This window comes from Erythrolamprus reginae, chromosome 3 (assembly GCF_031021105.1).
Source record: "Erythrolamprus reginae isolate rEryReg1 chromosome 3, rEryReg1.hap1, whole genome shotgun sequence".
Classification (NCBI taxonomy): Eukaryota; Metazoa; Chordata; class Lepidosauria; order Squamata; family Dipsadidae; genus Erythrolamprus; species Erythrolamprus reginae.
The window spans coordinates 146,942,370-146,961,434 of NC_091952.1; the positions used below are offsets into that span (position 1 = coordinate 146,942,370).

Sequence of the window (19,065 nt, forward strand, 5' to 3'; positions counted from 1 at the left end):
TAAATTTCTTTGTAATATTCGGCTGGTATTCCATCTACTCCTGGGGTTTTGTTGTTGTTTTGTTTTTTAATTGCTAGCTCTAATTCTGTCATAGTTATGGTTTTATCCATTCTATCAATGTTAGTCTCCGATATTTGGGGTAGTTCAATCTCGTTCAAATATTGATCTATTTCTTCCTCTTTTATATCATCTTTCCTATATAGCTGTTCAAAATAGTTTTGTATTATCTTTTTTTTTTCTTCTATATCAATTTGTTTTTTTCCCTTTTCATCTTCCAGTTGTTGGATATATTTCTTCTCTTTCTGTTTTTTAATTTTATAGGCAAGCCACCTTCCCGGTTTGTTCGCATGTTCGAAGTAGTTTTGTTTTACACTTTTGATTTTTTGGGCTATTTCTTCCTGTGCTGTCAAGTTAATCTTGTGTTTAATTACATCTCTTTTTTCTTTTAGTTCGATTTTTTTTGGATCTTTTATCCATTCGGCTTCTATTTGTTCTAATTCTTTTTGATTTTCTCTCATCTCCTTATTTTTATCCTTATTTTTTTTACTAGTGTATGCAATGGTTATCCCCCTTATATATGCTTTGGTTGTGTCCCATATATTTTGTATGGTTGTGTCTTCATTCCAGTTTTTTTCTAGAAAGATATCTAATTCTTTTTTTGAAAATTCTTTGTATTTGTTTTCTCGTATAATTTTTGTATTCATTGTCCATCTATTTTTTTTGGTTTGGTTTCCTCTAATTATAATACTTACTGGATTGTGGTCTGCCCAAAGGTTAGGTTCTATTTCTGCTGATATTATCTCTTGTTGTAATTCTATATTTGTCCATATCATGTCCAATCTGGACCATGAGTCATGTGGGTGTGAATAATAAGTATATTTACATTCATCCCTGTGTCTTTCCCTCCATGTATCCTTTAATTTAAATTCCTCTATAATATCTTTGAGTTTTTCTGGTATGGTTTTTTTCTTTTTACTCTTTTCTTTACCTTTATAGTCTTTGTCGTAATCTATTATTATATTAAAGTCCCCAATCACACAAATGTTTCCTTTTTCAACCATCTAAATTGTATCTCGTTTTTTATTAATTTGTTTGTAAAGTAATGGTAATCCCTCCTTCGTTCCCTAATTCTTTTGGGTATTTGTTTCAATACAATGATGTCTTTTCCTTTATACGTTAAGACCCCTCTGGTATTCCTATATATCTCATCTCTCAGGGTTTTTTTGGTGAATCTAAGGTGAATCTCTCTGGGGAGTTGATGGCGACGTGCGTAATTAGTTTGCACTCAATATACCTCGTCTACGTGGTTAATTAGTTCGTTTTCATTTATTTTTAACTCTTCAGCGAAGAGTTCAACTACGGTCGCAAACAAGTTCTCCCCTTTTTCTTCTGGTATATTTTGTAGCCTAAGATAAAATGAGGCTTTTTCGAATTCTAATTGGGCAATGGCCCCTTCTAAATCTTTGTTTACCCTCCTGAGGTCTTCTTCGTTTTTAGTTAATCTTAACTTATTCGCCTCGGTTGTCTCTTCCACTTGCTGTATTTTAATTTCCTGTTGGTCTACTGCTTCTTTAACACTTTCTATTATATTATTAAATTTGGCAAAATTTTCATTTACTTCCTCGAATTTTTTTTGTGTCTCCTGATGGTTTTTAATTATAGTTTATTGAGTTTGGTTAGAGGACTCCTGTTGTTTTATCATAAATTCTTGAATTCTGTCTAGGGAATTTTGTAAACTTTGAAGCGAGGGTGTCTGATCTTTAATCTCTCCTGTAACAATATCGGAAGTCGATGAGGATTTCTGCACAGCTGGTGATAGTAAGGTTAAATTACCCCTTCTCAACGACTTAGTTAGTGTTTGTTGAGTTGCCATTTGTGATAAGTTTTAGCTTTCTAATGCTTAATTCAATATCTAATCAATCTATTCAATATCTAATCAATCAATCAAGTTACTCTTTAAGGGTTAGTTCAATATGTAACAGTCGATCCAATCAATATATACAACTTATTTTTCAAAAGAGAAAAGAGGTAAGGTTAATGCTTTCAATTATTATCGGCGTTTCAATACTTAAACTATATTTAATCTATCTTAGCTTATCCTTTTCTAATTTGTATTTGATATTCTAACTTATTTATTTACTCCTTAATATCTAATATCTTAATATCTAATACTTAATGCTGTAACATTTAATACTTAATACTTAATCAATACTTAATACTTAATACTTAATCAATATTAAATATACAATGCACAATATATAGTATACAATTAATTAGTTATTGGTTAGGAAATCAATAGTTGAATAATAGTTAAGTAAATTCTTATAGGTATTCTAGATAAACAATTTCTAAGAGTAGAGTAGAGGTAGAGTAGAGGTAGAGATTTAAATAATAATGAATTAACAAATTCTTACATCCATTAATCACTTAATTAATTCGTTAGTTGATTGCATTTAATTACAGTTTACATTTAATTACAGTTGATCAGAGATGTTATTAATTAATAACAGCAATTACTTTGATGTCATCTAATTGTTTTCCAGTCCAGTGTCTGTCTTTTGTTTCCTTTAATCTTATATATTAACCAATAGATGTTCCTTGATTCTGATATTTATTTTAGTCCAGATTTAGTCCAGATTGTTCCAAAAATGAGTAGGTCTAATTTCCTAAGAGAAGGTCTGTTATAGTAGTATTGAAAACCAGTCCAGTCAAGTTGATATCCGTTAAGTCAGGTTCCTGTCTCTTTAAAGTTATACCTTCTGTGTTTATGGGATTTTAAGTCCTTAAAAGGTCCAAAGGCAAACGCAAACCAGATAGATCAAATAAATCAAAAGAATCAAAAGAATCGGCTAAGCAAAAGGAGGGGTGTAGATCTCCAGGATGTTATCTTGCTGTTTCTGCTTTCTACTTTCGTAGCTCTATGTTTTCGGAAGTGGAGGAGGTTTAATCACGTTGGTGTGACGTCCGTAGTGAAAGCTCACGCCGGAGGTTTTTTTTAAAAAAAATCGCCGCTTTCGCTACTCCTATTCCATCTGGTAATCCAAGTATTTGTAAAATAATTTTAGTCTTCAAACTTTAAGATCGTATCACCCGGTTGTATCCGTCTCCGCTCCGCTCCGTTCCGTCTCCGTCCCTCCAACCCAGCTCTCCTGTCAAACACCCGAATCTCCTGTCACCGCACGCTGTCTCTTGCTTCTCTTGTCGCTCAATCCTTTTAATCGCCGCTTGTTTCGACTTTGAGCTCTTCTATCCTTTTACCGTCTTTCCCACAATTGTTCAATTACACCAGAAGTTTCCAAATTAAGTTTGTTATTTTGGGGCAATTGCTGAGGCTCACCGATCTCTTTTCACTTCCTCCTCGATGTTTACGGGGCGGCCATGTCTTAGGGCCAGCAAACGCTGGCTTCTTTTTTTGCCCAGTCCTGGCAGTTCAAAAAAGCTTGTGCCGGTGTGAGCTAGCGACTCTCACATCGGGCACAGCATAACCACCTCTTACGACACCCTTCCCTCCAAGTTGGGTGTCTGATCTTATATTTAAAGGCACTAAAAGTCGTGCTGGGAGAGCAGCGGTTCACTCACCAGCTCCGCATCGACCAAGCCCCGCCCCGGAAGTCCAAAAGTGGCCATGTTTTAGTCTTACCCACAAAATGTTTGCTTTTGAGTCGCCACCACAGGGCCTTGGGACAAACTGCTTCATTTTGCTGCCTTAACAAAGCATTGCAGCAGCTTTCAGCAGTGTTCAGAAGCTTCTAAACTACCATGGAGCCTCTCTAAGGCAGCAAATGAAGCAGCTTGTCTGGCAGCTGCCATTTTGTCCCCTCTTGTTTGTAGGCAGGGGCAAAATGGCAGCTGTATTTGGGTGGCTGTTGCACGTCCCAGAACAAATTGCTTGATTTTGCTGCCTCAACAAGCTCTGCATTGTGCTGCAGAGCTTTCTAAGGCAGCAAAATAAAGCAGTCTGGTAGCCACCATTTTGTCCCCCCCATCTGTGTGTGGCAGCCACATTTGGCTTGATGCAGTACAGCCCGAGGACACATGGTCTGCCCTCCTTCCATAACATGAGGGCTTGAGAGCTTGCAGAAAGTAAAGTATGTGGCAATGGCAAGTGGGGAGGAGGTCCACTACAGGCACCGAGTGGGGTTGAGTGGGAGAGAGATGGGATGGCACTGCAATGACCTTATGGTAGGTCATAAGGATGAATGATTGCAGGCCCACTGCAGCCATCATCCTTTGTTGGCAGTATCCAAGGAGGAGGATATAACATGGGGGGAAAATTAGCACTTCACTCCTATATGGACATGTGCTGAAGATCTCCTCCTCTTTACAAATTTATGATAGCTAAGTTTAAAGAAATAACTTTTATTAATACTAATAGATTTTTTAAAAACCTTAAATGTCAGTATGGGAAAATTGTGAATTGCAGCATAAGAGTTGCATCTTTTCTCCAACAGTACTTCCATGGCCCTAAGTTATTAAAGCTTCAAAAAAAAAAGTAAAAAAAAGTGGTATTGATAGATGTACACAATTCTCGAACTGGGAAATCTTTTGAAATAATCTGTGCATGTTCTGTGTTATATAGGCCATCCTCAATTTACAACAACAATTCAGACAGACTTTCAGTTGCTAAGTGATAAAATACACTTAGCAGTGGCAATTTCTACAGTTTCAATTGCCATCATTAACTGAATTGTGCAATCTTTAGACAAGGCAATTTCCTGCTGGCTTTCCACAATCACTGGGTAAGCTGGCATTAGTTGTAAGTCCCAGGCATGTAGGCAAGTAAGTAGATATTGCTGGGTGGGAGAAGAAACAAGGGAATGTGCAGAGATGTAGGGAAAGCCAAGAAAGATGCATGAGCATTGAAAGAGACCTAGGGGATCAGGCAGAGTGCACAGGTGTGCCCAGTATGGCCAGGTAAGGGAGGTTGCAAGGGATATCTTAACAAGTGTTGCACATTTTGAGGAGAGTACATAGGAGTGTGTAAGCGACGCTACATGGAAGGATGTACAAGGATGTACAAGTGCCAGCACAGTACAATCACAGAGGGATGCATGAATGGGAGAGATTATCCCAGCAAATTGCAGTCTTCCCTGCTCAGCTTCCCTTCTGATTTTCTGGAGAAGTCAGCATGGAAGGTTGCAAAGAGTTGCCAAGAACATGATTCCATGGATATCCAAAACTCAATGATTTTATAAAGGTGGAAGATAACTATAAAGGTGGAAGATAACTATTTAAACTGGAAGAGTTTTGTGTGTGCTAGACATAGTATAAAGGAGGAATAAAACATTCTAGAGTTAGAATTTAGATTGTGAGATTATTGTCTAGCACAGTGGAACATTCATATATACAGTAATTGATCCTCCATATATTATGTTAGGGAATCATAGCTGCATAATTCTGTGCTTTCAATCATTAACTAACTTCATTTTTTATTTATATAATGGAGGCCATGAGTGAGCATATCTCTCATATATCACTCTCCTCCTCATATTGAATGTACATTGTAGTTCTCAGTATAGAGTTGAAGATTGCTTGATTGCTTGTCTTGATGTGCCTACCACCAATAATTTGATTGGCTCTATGGCACCCTCTTTAGGAGGAGCTAGGTATGCCTTAGTCATAGTAGATGACTACAGTAGATATGGGTTTTCTTATCTGCTAAAAAGCAAGAAGGGAGTATTGCAACAAATCAAGCAATGGATAAAACGTGTAGAGCAGAGGTATGGTTGTAATGTATGCCAGCTTCAAACAGACAGGGGAATGGAGTTTATGTCTGATAATTTCAAAAGATGGTTAAGAAGTTTAGGTATAAGGCACAGATGTTCGAATCCATATTTGCCAACTGAAAATGGAGTAGTTGAAAGAAGAAATAGTGTGATAGAGATACAGTCATGTGTAAAATTTACTGGAGTGGAAGCCATGAAGACAGCAAATTATATAATTAGCAGGATATGGAGTGTGGTGATAAAGGAAATGTTGTATTTCCTGTTGCATGGAAGGAAACCCTCCTTGGCTCATCTAAGGACATTTGGCAGGTATGCCTGGTTACATAGTCCCAAAGACACCAGGAGAAAAGGACAGAAAAAGGCTAGGAAGATTAGGTTTGCTTGGTATGAGCCAGGTTTCAAAGGGTATAGGTTTACAGATGGAACCAGAAAAGGTAGTGTTTTCTAGATTTGCTAATTTTGTAGAGAAGAAACATTGGAATATGGTGCATGCTAATCCTGAAGTGTTCATCCCAATGCATAGCACTAGTTTTCTGGAAAGAAGCTCAATAAAGAAGAGACAGGAAAGTGGGTCAGAAGTAGATATAGAAGAGGATAGACCTGTGATAAAAAGCGAAAGCACAGGAACACAGGAACAGGTAATACTAAGAAGATCTGAAAGGAGTGATAAAGATATACCTTCTAAGTGGTTCGCTGCAAGTGAGATTAGAGTATATAGTGTTAGGTATGAACCCTAAAATTACCAAGAGATATGGTCATGGTCACTGCTTAAGGAACAACAAGATAAATGGAAGAAGCTGACTTTAAAGAGAATGTCAGGCAACAAACCAAACTGAGGATATTGAGCCACTGAAAAGAGAAAGCAAAGGTATCCAGACAAGAGATGGGAAACAGGATGTAATTAGAAAGACGGGTATACAGAGTCATTAGATAATGGAATTAGGAGTAGTTCCAGCAGCAATAGTAGTTAAGGTACTAGTAGCATTTGTAGCAAGGAGAGTAGGGACTGAAGCAGAAGGCAAGGACATAATAGAAAAAGAAAACATCATGAATATGTTAAAGCATTCAGCTGTTCAGCTTTAAATGGGAGGAATGTCAGAGTAAGGATGATTTAACATCTGACCGGCTGATGTAAGACTGCTGTAAGCCGCCCTGAGTCCTGTTGGGATTGGGCAGCATAGAAGTCGAATTAGATAGATGGGTAGATAGGTAAGTAGGTAGGTAGATAAATTTGACTGTAAATAGAAATGCTGATGCAATGGAGATGAGTCAGCAGGGTTACTGCCGCTTTAAGGAGTTGTCCATATAAGGGAGGCCACGAGAGAGCATATCTCTCCTCATTTATCACTCTCCTTCTCGTGTTCAATCTACATTGTAGTTCTCAGTATAGAATTGAAGATTGCTTGCTTGTCTGATATGTGCTTACTATGTACTATACTGTATATGTATGTACAGTGATACCTCATCTTACGAACCCCTCTTTTTGTGATACGAACCCAGTGCTTAAGATTTTTTTGCCTCTTCTTCCGAACTATTTTCACCTTACGAACTCGAGCCGCCGCCGTTGGGATGCCCTGCCTCCGGGCTTCCATTGTCAGCCAAAGCGCAGGGATCCCCTCGCTGGGAAACCCCACCTTCATTTTTGCCGCGCCGCTTTGAATTCCAACGAGGGGAGCCTCGGGAATCCCCACGCTTTGGGTGACAACGGAAGTCCGGGGACGGGGTTTCCCAGTGAGGGGAGCCTCAGGGGAATCCCCGCACTGGGTGACTTTTGGGATGGGGTTGCACACATTATTTGCTTTTACACTGATTCCTATGGGGAAAATTGCTTCGTCTTACGAACTTTTCATCTTACGAACCTGGTCACGGAATGAATTAAGTTTGTAAGACAAGGTATCACTGTATATAGAAGTCTTGTATATAAGCTACTGTTTGAAAGACAAACCTATGTGTCCTGTATTTTGCTCCTGGATTGTCTCAAAATAGTCATGCTGTGCAGACTCTGACACTAAAACTATTAATTTAGCAGATTTTTTACTAGATTTGCATTTGTGTGTGTATGTAGTACTTCACACATTATCGTTATACTGTAGTTCTTTTGACTAACAAGACAGTGCCATTGTACTAAAATTCTATTCACATTCCATCTGTTATAAGATATAAGTATGTTCACTGCTTACTACTAATGTAACATGGGGTGCATGAAAACCAGGTTAGTGAGTTCCAAAATAGTGAATGCATTCATATGTAGTTTGTTTTTCTAAATGTTGAAAAGACAAATTGTTTTGGAAGAAGCTCCAAAAGTTTTTTTTAAATTCTAACTTCTTGGCATTCTAAGCAGGTGCATGTCTAATTCTTTCTGTGAGGCTTGTCTTTTATTGTAGGTGTCCATTTATAGGAAGCCAAGTTTGATTACTGCAGTGTATGTGTGTGTGTGTGTTATTAATTGCTATTTGTTTTCTTAATAAAGTCACAATTTCTTTTTTCCCCTTTTTATAGGTCCTGCTGGGGATTTACATCTGGCTTCAATGTGAAATTAAGGTAGAAAAATGCACATAAACATGTGTTTCCTGTTAAGATTTAGTATACTCTGGTTATGCCTGAAGAGTGGGTCTTGTCTTTAGACTGTTAACTGCCAGCAAATATAAATGATTGTCCTAGATGTCAAGCGTGTCTCCTCTGTACTGGAGTGAAAATATCCACCTCCAGGTTCCCACGGAATATCATCTACAGAAAATGCTTCATGTTCTAAGGATGAAAGCCACCTAGATTCATGCACCTAGTCTATACAGTTGTTGTGGATGGTTTGCCATCTGAAAGCTCCTCAAGCTCCTGTCTGGGTCCTGTATCTGTTTCAGAAATGTCTCTGCTTCAGGCTTTGGGCCCTGTGCAGACCTGGCTGGGACAAGAGCTAGAAAAATGTGGCATTGATGCCATGATTTATACTCGCTATGTCCTCAGTCTTCTGCTGCATGATAATTATGACTACGATCTGCAGGAACAGGTATTTACATATTTTAGATGTGCTTGACTGAAAAATAAGTATGTTTTAAATGATCTGTGTATGCTATTATAATGGTTTCGTATTTTTAGATAAGGAAACATGGGACGTTTGAAGCATATACCCAAAAGTTTGATATACTCCATGGGTTGTTTGATAAAATAACCATGACAAATCACAGAAGGCCTTTGTAAAACTGAACTTCAAAAATAATTTGATACAGTTTAGTAGATGGGACATACCTTTTAAGAAACATAATTTTAAATCTAACAATTAGTACTATGTCTACAAGTAGTCCTCAACTTATAAACATTGATTTAGTGATCGTTCAGAGTTACAATAGCACTGATTTATGATTGTTTTTCATACATATGACTTTGGCATCACTATTGTCACATGATCAGTGCTTTGCAACTGGTTCATACGTATGACGGTTGTAATGTCCCAGGGTCATATGATTACTTTTTATGACCTTCTGGCGAGTAAAGTCATTGAGGAAGCCAGATTCACTTGACAATTGTGTAATTAACAACTGCAGTAATATGCTTAACAACTGTAATCAAGAAAGGTAAAATGGGGCAAAGTTTACCTAACAAATGTCTCACTTAGCAAGATTTATCTTTGGGTCCAATTGTGATCATTATTTATTATTATTATTTATTAGATTTGTATGCCGCCCCTCTCCGCAGACTCATATGTTTAGAGCTATCTATATTTTATTAGAAAGGCATTGTATTTAAAAGTCTTAAATGTTTTTAGTGAACTGGGCTAAATCTTTTTAGATCCTTTTAAAAAAGATAATTGTAAAGAACAGAAAAGTCACTCTTCACTGTGCTAAACTGCGGTTTTAAAACATGCTTGAATTATACTAGTTTAAAAACTGCAGGCAGAAACCAACTTTATCCAGTGCCCTGCCACATTCCCACTGGTGTGCCTCCCTTTGCCCCATTCTGCTATGCTACAACTCAGTCCTACTGTCCTGATTTTGCTGTGTTCCTATGCCCCATTGCTGTCCCTTGCTCCCATTCCCTTGAATTATTTTCTTCCCCTGGTGTACCTTCCAATTCTTGTCTTCTATTTTTGCTGCATTTTTATTACTGTCCCTAACTTCTCTCTTTGCATTCCAAACTATGTGTTGTATTCTGCAGAATGCTGATATCACCTTCTTTTTTCATTCTATGTTTTTCCCTTCCTCATCACTACTACATCCCATTGCTCTCATTTAACTCCCCACAACTTTCCTGGTGTTCTTTTGCTTCCTGTTATTCCTTACCTTCCCATGTATTTTCTAGCCATTTACCTATACTTGTTAAATGCAAATGCTTTTTTATTCTGTTTCAGTCATATAACATACAGCTTTCATACACCACTTTAATTGGATTTCCTTTGTTTCCCACCCCATCTAATATTATGTGTACATTAATGTGTGCATGTATCAAGGTGTGTGGGCATACACATTAGTGTGTTTTTGTGTATGCATATTCAGCTTTTTAAAAAATCTGAATTGATACTCCAGTAATTCCCTTCTGTCCGGAAGTAGGAGAAGGCTGGACTGGACAACAAATTACTTTGGGAATGTGCTTTGTACCCAACATCTTAAAATATGTGTGGTTCTTAGCTAGCTAACAGTAGAGTGCTGTAAAGTACCGAATATACATGCTTTGAAAACCACTGTGCTTGGTTTTGTATTTTTCATTTAAGCTATTCATTTTAAAAGCTCTACAATATGCATTTCTGCTTAATAATATTAAATGAATAGGATATTCCTGAAACTAGGCCAGGGGTCTGTAACCTTAAACACTCAAAGAGCTATTTGGACCTGTTTCCCATATAAAAGAACCATAAAACCAATATGGGTGTGGCCAGCTCAATGTAACTCCCACCCAATTACATGACCCCCAGCCTCGCCTACCCAGGTTTCATGGCACTCAGTGTTTTCTGTGGGAAAACACACTTTCCCTCCCATCCACCCTGTCCCTCACTCTCCTTTCTCTTTTTCCTGTCCCTCTCTCTTCTTTCTTTCTTTCCTTCCCTTCCTTTCCTTTCCTCTCTCATTTCCTATCCTAACCCTAACCTCTTGCCTTGCCTTCCCTGCCCTCTTGCCTTTCCTCTTTTCTTCCTTTCCCTGTTTCCTTTCTTTCCTCTTTCCTTCTCGTTCTTTCCTTGTCCTTTCCTTTTCTCTCTCTCATCTCTTGCGTGCATGCACACCGGGATCACAGCAGCGGTGGGGATGGCAACTCCTCTCAAGGAGGAGCCTGAGTAATAGGCTGTTCCATGCAGGAGACTCCTGTGCCGCTCAGGAGAGCTGGAGGTCTTCCTTTCCTGCATCCGGTGACGGTGGCTGGTGCTCCTATTCATTCCCCTCTTTCCTGAGCCAACACGAATGGGACCGCTGAGCTACCTGCAAAGGATGTGGAATCAGAAAAAGCAACCAGAGGAAAGGCAGTACGAAGAATATGCCAGGAGCGCTTCAGCCACTCAGCTCTGCGGAGAGGCTTGTGTCTTCTTGGGACAGAGAGCGGGTTGTGCGACAGGATTGGCAAGAAGCCGCAGGAGAGGGGTCAAAGAGCCACATATGGCTCTTAGGTCACAGGTTGCCGACACCTGAGCTATGCTAATTCTATGTTGTAAAAGACAGTTGGGAAGCCTTCACCCCTCCCAGTCAGAAGGGCTGAATTCAGAGCTGGGTGGGCTTTTTCTTCTCCAGTTGGTAAAAATCTTGAATGGTTAATTGCAGAGAATTTCTAAAGTTAGATCAAAAGCTAAAGATTGTCCACCTTTGGTGTAGAAAACTAGTTATTGTGAGAGAACTGAAAACTTTGTTCAAGTGAAATAAGATTGGTGGCTTTTTTAGCGACAGGATTTTACTAATGAAATGTACAGGTATTTTTAATAAGAAAACTAAAACTTTTTTCTCCCAAGCATTGTTATACTTTGTAGTTATTTAAATTGTGTTTTATGTATTGGGGTGTAGAATTATGCTTTTTGCCCTTACTGGCCTATATATTAATTATCTTGTATTATTTTCATGTTCATTTACTGTTTTTTAATGTATATAGGAACTTTGTAACTACTCATTTATTAGACCATTCATATAAGTGAATAACCCATGATTTGATCCGGAAAAGCTATTATTTTGGGAATAATCACTCTTCCTTAAAATATTTTTTAAACAATAAGTCGCAAAAGTGCTGTTATCACTATATTGGCTTATATTATATTAGGATTATTTTCCACACCATTCTTTATGTGATACTCTTCAGATAATGTTTTGTGAGTACTTAAGTTAGGAAAACTCACTATGGCCAACTCGCCCCGGCCAATTTACCATGAGAGAGACAATTGAATTGCAGCCTTGTTTTGCGGCTAGGGTGAACTGCACTTCTACTAGTCCCTCTCTTGAGTTATCGTGAGGCGAGTTGGCTACAGCGAGTTATCCCATAGTGAATTGTCCCATGGCTAGTCAGTCAGGGCACGTTATCTCATTCCATTTTGAAGCCTCCCATTGCTTTGCTGTCAAGCGTAAAAAGATCATGGCTGGGAAATGTATTTAAAAGCTGCACTCAAGTATTCTATATCATAGTGTTGCAGTCACTTTCATTACTTTCTTTCTATAATTCATCATAATTTGTAGGAAAGAATTTGATATTGAGTTATTATAAAGTTCATGTTTGCAGTATGATATAAACATTAAACATTCTTGGGAATTTTCTTAGACAATGTTTGACATGTCACTTGTCTGCTACATCTTTTTTGCCCCCTTCCCAGTTCATCTCTGTTTTCTGTTTTCTGTGCTGCAGTCTTCCTAGGGAAGACTTATGCAGTGCTAAGGGAGAGTCTCAGAAATTTTTGGGTAGGTCTTTTTCTTAGGCATTCATCAGTGATGCAGTTACTTTCATAGCCCTCCTTGTCACCCCTTAATGCTAAATAAGTAGGCTACATTGCCAACCAATGCAAATTGCAAAATGTGCTTTTGTTTTATTACTTTTGCAGATGTTGAAATATAATTAGTTATATTCTGCTGCTTCTTTCTAGAAATCTTAATTCTTGTTCCTCAAAGGAAGCATTTCTTCAACTGCATTATACTTTGCAGAAAATTTTTATGTATATAAATGTATATTCAGCCAAAACATGTGACAGATACACACACTGTACATACAAAACATAGTTTGTTGGCTATGAATAAATTAACTACCTTGAAATGGCCCTGGGTTGGGCCTAGAGGCAAAAAGGAGCTGTGATGTTCCTTCAATATACCAGGGTGATCCAACAGAAAAAACATACATACAAATTTATATATATAAATTTTCTGCAAAGTTTAATGCAGTTGAAGAAATTGTATATACAGTATACTGTATATTAGTAAATATAGAAATGCTTATTGTTGTACAGAGATGTAATTTGCTTTCTATGATAAATTAGGTGCAGAGAATTTGTTGTTACTTTCTTTTCCTGCATCAGTTCTACCTGTACCACAGAATAAATAGAAAAATCAGAGGAAATAGATAATTTTGAAACTTGAAAGCCAGACTCTGCTTTATCATTTTGTTTCTGTATGTCTTTCTGATGTATAGCTTTGTTTAACCTTTTTCTAGTGTAGTATTTCTTATTTTAATTGTTTTAAATATTATAATTTACTGTAATTTCTAACACCTAGCTTGCATAGAAGCAATATTTCTGGTACAATTTATGCAGCAAGCATCTGATAAGTGGTGGCTTCTTTTCTGCTCAAGAAATGGGAGACTTGCTACAATATAATTCAGGGGTAGAAAGAAGAATGGACTTAAGATACAATTGTATATTAAGTAACTTTTTTAAAAAGCAGGATTGAATCATAGAAGAAATTATCCAAACTAATGAGAGCCAGTAGTTTAGATGACTACAAACTATAGATAAGATTTTTATGTTGAATTGTGTATCTTTGATTTGATACTGCTTGCATTTACTAGCAAGGTCAGTCCACATTGGAGCTTAAGTTTGTGAATTCTTTTGAATTTACAGTATTTCTGCATAAATATGCATCAAATATAATCTGTTCTCCTTGCAAGTTTTAAAACTAGGTAAAGAGAACCCAGTGAAGCAAATAAGTCAAAACATTATATGTATTTATTTATTGGAGAAAATTATCAACTTGAGACTGTGACGTAATAAAAAATTGCTGATATTTTCTGTTACATGGATGAGGGACTTTCTTTACTTCTTCTCGGGATAAGTATGATATTGGATTGGGATTACATCTGCCTTAGCCTTTCCATTTGAAGCAAAATCTGCTCATCCAGAGATTCTAAGAACAACTTTACTGTTTTCATCTCCCCTCCCCCAGTTTTGCCTTTAGTTGTTTTGTGTCCTGTTTTTTTCCAGTTGTTGTACATTTAGCTTGAACATTGTGTCCCTAGTTTCTGGTTTCATTAATTTTGTTATTTGGTGTTTAATATTCTGGTTAATGAAGTACAGTCTGCATTAGTTCCTGCTTTAGTGTCATCTTGACATAAAGTCAATTTAATTTTCCTAGTCAGTAAGTTGGTTTTTACCCACTTTTACTATCTGTTAATTTAAGATGTTGCTGCTGCTAATTTCAATAAATATTACAAATGTTGCATTGCATTTTGAATATTAAAAATTATGAAACTGGAGAAATATCTTGGAAGGATGGGGTATAGAGTGTCAAATATATGTAAAACCAAGAATTGTAGTAAATAAGTTCATAGAATATATATCTGGAGTTAATCTTTCTAGACTCATATGTCCCCAAGTGTTTTCCTTAAAAGTCATTAAGAGTTGCAAAGACAATATACAAGAAAATATTGCAGTTGTTATGATTTTCCATTTTTTTAGGAGAATGACATCTTCCTGGGCTGGGAAAAGGGAGCTTACAAGAAATGGGGGAAAAGTAAGAAAAAGTGCTCTGATCTTACACTAGAAGAAATGAAGAAACAGGCTGCTGTTCAATGTCTTCGCTCTGCTTCTGATGAAGTAAGGACTAACAATATAGTTAGTTATGTTTAAATTCTGATTCTTAATTGTGATATAAAACAGCATAACTTTCTTTTTTTTTAAATCTAGTTGAAATTGTTATTTTGGAAATAATTTTCAAAATACTGTAATTAAATGGAATAGAATGGAATCTGTATTTAATATGAATATGCTCAGTTCTGCATTTGCCATTTATTAAACTTAAATCCATAATCATTTACAATAGGATTAAAATAGGCTGACCACAAGTAAGCCATACGCAGTTCTTAAGATGCTCGCATAGCTAGAGGTATAACAAGCAGGAAGAGGGAGATTTTGATCCCACTATATAGAATGATGGTGAGACCACATTTAGAATACTGTGTTCAGTTCTGGAGACCTCACCTACAAAAAGATATTGACAAAATTGAACGGGTCCAAAGACGGGCTACAAGAATGGTGGAAGGTCTTAAGCATAAAACGTATCAGGAAAGACTTAATGAACTCAATCTGTATAGTCTGGAGGACAGAAGGAAAAGGGGGGACATGATCGAAACATTTAAATATATTAAAGGGTTAAATAAGGTCCAGGAGGGAAGTGTTTTTAATAGGAAAGTGAACACAAGAACAAGGGGACACAATCTGAAGTTAGTTGGGGGAAAGATCAAAAGCAACATGAGAAAATATTATTTTACTGAAAGAGTAGTAGATCCTTGGAACAAACTTCCAGCAGATGTGGTAGATAAATCCACAGTAACTGAATTTAAACATGCCTGGGATAAACATATATCCATCCTAAGATAAAATACAGAAAATAGTATAAGGGCAGACTAGATGGACCATGAGGTCTTTTTCTGCCGTCAGACTTCTATGTTTCTATGTTCTATGTTTTGTTGTACATGGGTAAATAGCACATTTTGATGGTGTCCCATTGTATTTTTCAGCACAGCCTAATCCAGCAGACTAATTTAAATTATGCTCTTTTCAGGAAGGTTCAGGAGAGAACTCTTCCATCCTGCTATTTGCTTGGCCATTTCCATTAAGCTTCAGGTTTTTCTATTAATGTTTTGGTGATGAAATTAATTTAAATCATCAGATGAATTAAACTCAAAAAAGGAATAAAAGTACTGTAAATTACTTATGGAACTATAAAATGATAATACACCATTGTTTCTTAACTGTATCATTGCTATGTATGTAATAACTAATGCCTTTGGTTCTTAATTTTTTTAGTATTAAAATTTCAGGCAGAGGGATTTGTTTATGGTTGCCTTTGTGAAATTGGCATAGAATTGAAGGAAATGTCACGTTAAAATCTTTGAAGGGACAGTGTGATTGTTAATGGCCCTTTCTGATATTCCTGCAACAAATGGAATGTTGTTCCTTAACCCTAATGGAGAAGAAAAGAAATACAAAAGGAGCATCATTATCATTCCATACAGGAATATCAGAAATGCTCACATGGATTTTCATCAAATCCAACACGCATGTACACTTTGAACCAGGAACACTAAGATGGAAGCTAGTGCAACGTCAATGACAAAACAGCCAGACACAAACAGAATAATTTTGTATATTCGGTACAGTGAAGTGAGGCATGTGAAGACGTGTACACCGGAGAAGCAAAACAACCATTACACAAAGCATGGTAAAAAACACAGAAGAACAAACGCAGCAAGACAGAACTCAGCAGTCCATCTGCACCTGAAAGAAAAAGGCCACTCCTTTGAAGACAGCAAGGTTTACATTCTAGACAGAGAACAACTGGCTTGAAAGAGAAATCAAAGATTCTATCTATATTAAAATTGAACAGCCCTCAACAGAGGGGGAGGATACAGTACCACCTGTCTTCTCAATTCACAGTTCCACACTTGTTGCATTCTAATTCTGGTGGCTCTGAGGACACAGATTAACCCCAGGTCATTTCAACAGACTCTCAGAGTATTAATCTAGCTGACTGCAAAGACTAAAAATCCTTTCTGTTCCCCACCAGTTAGTTAGAACTAAAGAAGCTTCTTGAATAAGATGTAAAGCATCTTCAAGAAAAATAAATAAAAATCTAGTTGCCTTTTAAAATGCACCTTTGGAACAATATACTCTTTTGCTTCATTAATTTTATTTTGGCTTTAAAACCACTCTTCCCATTACTTAGAGATCAATAATCCTGTTTATCTATTTAGAGGAAATCAGTGATATTAAATTGAGGAAAAGAATGTTTTAATTTTACTGCAAATGCATAAAAAAGACTGTTACAAATACTTTTTGCATCATTCTTAACAATGTAAATAATCACTAGACGTGCATTTTATGAAAGTTCAGCTATAAATAATTCAGTTCATTTATTTATTTTATTGCAGAGTTCTGGGATTGAGACATTAGTTGAGGAACTTTGTTCCAGGCTAAAAGATCTCCAGAGCGAACAAGGTGAGATTCCATTTTGGGATGAGATTTCTCGTAACATATTAAGCTAGAGTATGGCTCCTTGATCAGAAATATAAAATCCTGGCCTGAAGGCAGTTTGGCTAGGATTTTTCTCTGAATCCATTAAATTTTAATACATATGTTTGGCATATTATTTGCTTGTTAAACTTAATAGGATGATTGGACAGTATTTAGCTGGATTAATCTTGTATGCCTTTTTAAAAACAGTGATTTTACAGAGTGGTTTCTTTCATTGAAATGTGCATAGAAATCATGCATAAAAATTATACCAGTACACAACACTATCATTCTCTTATCAAGTCTCCTCCAATCCTTTTATTAAATTTGGGAGATCAGGTTGTGGATTTCTGCAGTAGTAATGGGAGGTGGGGCGCAGTCTGGATGTGAGATGAAATACTTGGAAAGTATTTAATGCTTTGGGGGCATCAATCACTGATATGATTAATTGTTTAATAAAGCTTTGGAGGAAATTAAAGAAATGGGATGCTAGTGCAGCTCCTGCAGTTAGCCACTTAACTAAAAACTATTTTTTATTTCTGAGTTAGATTGAATTAGAGGCTAGGTGAAATGTTGAAATTAAATGATTACAATTAAATAATTTCAATGTGGGAACGTCCATGGGACTCAGGAAAGAGAGCCTGCCTTCTAAATTCCCAAGAGATGAGTCATTTAAAATCTTCAGGTCATAATTTATAGTTCATAAGGTTTACTCTCCAGTCTTGATATGACTGATATGGCTAGCTTTAGAGAAGCAAAAGAATCAGTCTTGCCATCATGAGAGAAAAATAGCGGGGTGGTTCCAACAGAACATAACTCATTCTAAATAATTCAACAGAGTAATAGCACAGAGTATGTGGCAAAACATGTTTTGAACCCCAACCCTTTCTCATCAGAGTGATTCCAATTTTTCAAACTACTAGATTGGCAGGGACTGAAGCAAGTGATGGGAACTCATTCCATAATGCAATGGAGGAACTTGTACTGCTGGAGCACATACATTCTCTGGCATCTTTTAATCACTGAGTCACCATTCATTGGTTGACATGCATAACATTCATGTTATTTGTATTACAGTTACTTTGCTATACAGAGTGCGTTCCAAAAGTAATGCAATTTTTTTTTGGTAAGTAATTTATTGAACAGATTTGCACAAACATTTAAAATTCTTCAAAGTACTGTCCTTGGGCCTGTACACATTTTTTCCAATGACTCTGTCATAACCAGTACGCGCCCTGGAAGGCATCTTGATTAGATCTCTTTTATGGATGAAAAATGGGTTCCTTTTAGGGCTGGGAACAAAAAGAAGTCTGCTGGGGTGACATCAGGTCTATAGCGGTGGGTGGGGCAGCATTGGCACCTGGTGTTTGGTCAGGAAGTCGCAGACTCGTAGTGCGTTATGGCAAGGCGCATTTTTCTTCCTTAGAAGAGATCCAAACAGCCATGACAAAGACCTTCCAGGGTGCATACTGGAAAAATGTAGAGGTCCAAGAACAGTACTTTGAAGAATTTTAAGTGTTTGTGCAAATCTGTTCTATAAATTACTTTTTTAAACAAATTGCATTACTTTTGGAACGCACCCTGTATAAAGAACTAATTTCAGTGACAATAAGTTACTTCGGTTGGTTATACTTTGATCCCTCAAACAATGTTTAAGTTCAGAATTCTGTATTATGCTGTAAAATAAAAAGACTAATGTAAAGCTAATTACATTCGTATGTGAGAACTAGCAATAGCAATAGCATTTATACTTATATACTGCTTTATAGTGCTTTATAGCTCTCTCAGCAGTTTACAGAGTCAGTACATTGCCCTCAACAACTTGAGTCCTCATTTTACCATCCTTGGAAAGATGAAAGTCTGAGTTAACTTTGAAACAGTTAGGATCAAACTGCTGGCAGTTGACAGAATTTGCCTGAAATGCTGCATTTTGAACAAACTGTAAAT

General features: G+C 36.9%; 1 protein-coding gene across 6 annotated transcripts in view; it reads left to right on the forward strand.

The window, feature by feature from the left end:
• Positions 1 to 19,065, forward strand: part of KIAA0232 (KIAA0232 ortholog) — a 76,956-nt gene that overhangs the window by 26,607 nt on the left and 31,284 nt on the right. For 3 of the 6 annotated variants that reach the window (XR_011558659.1, XM_070746967.1, XM_070746969.1), the window contains exons 2-4: positions 8,226 to 8,730; positions 14,563 to 14,700; positions 17,037 to 17,103. Coding sequence is in view for 5 of the 6 variants with exons in the window: in XM_070746967.1 (XP_070603068.1) it covers positions 8,500 to 8,730; positions 14,563 to 14,700; positions 17,037 to 17,103 (436 nt within the window). In the remaining variant the exon portion in view is untranslated. Of the gene's footprint in view, positions 1 to 8,225; positions 8,731 to 14,562; positions 14,701 to 17,036; positions 17,104 to 19,065 lie in introns of those variants that run through there. The other 3 variants (XM_070746971.1, XM_070746970.1, XM_070746968.1) reach the window with 2 other exon arrangements.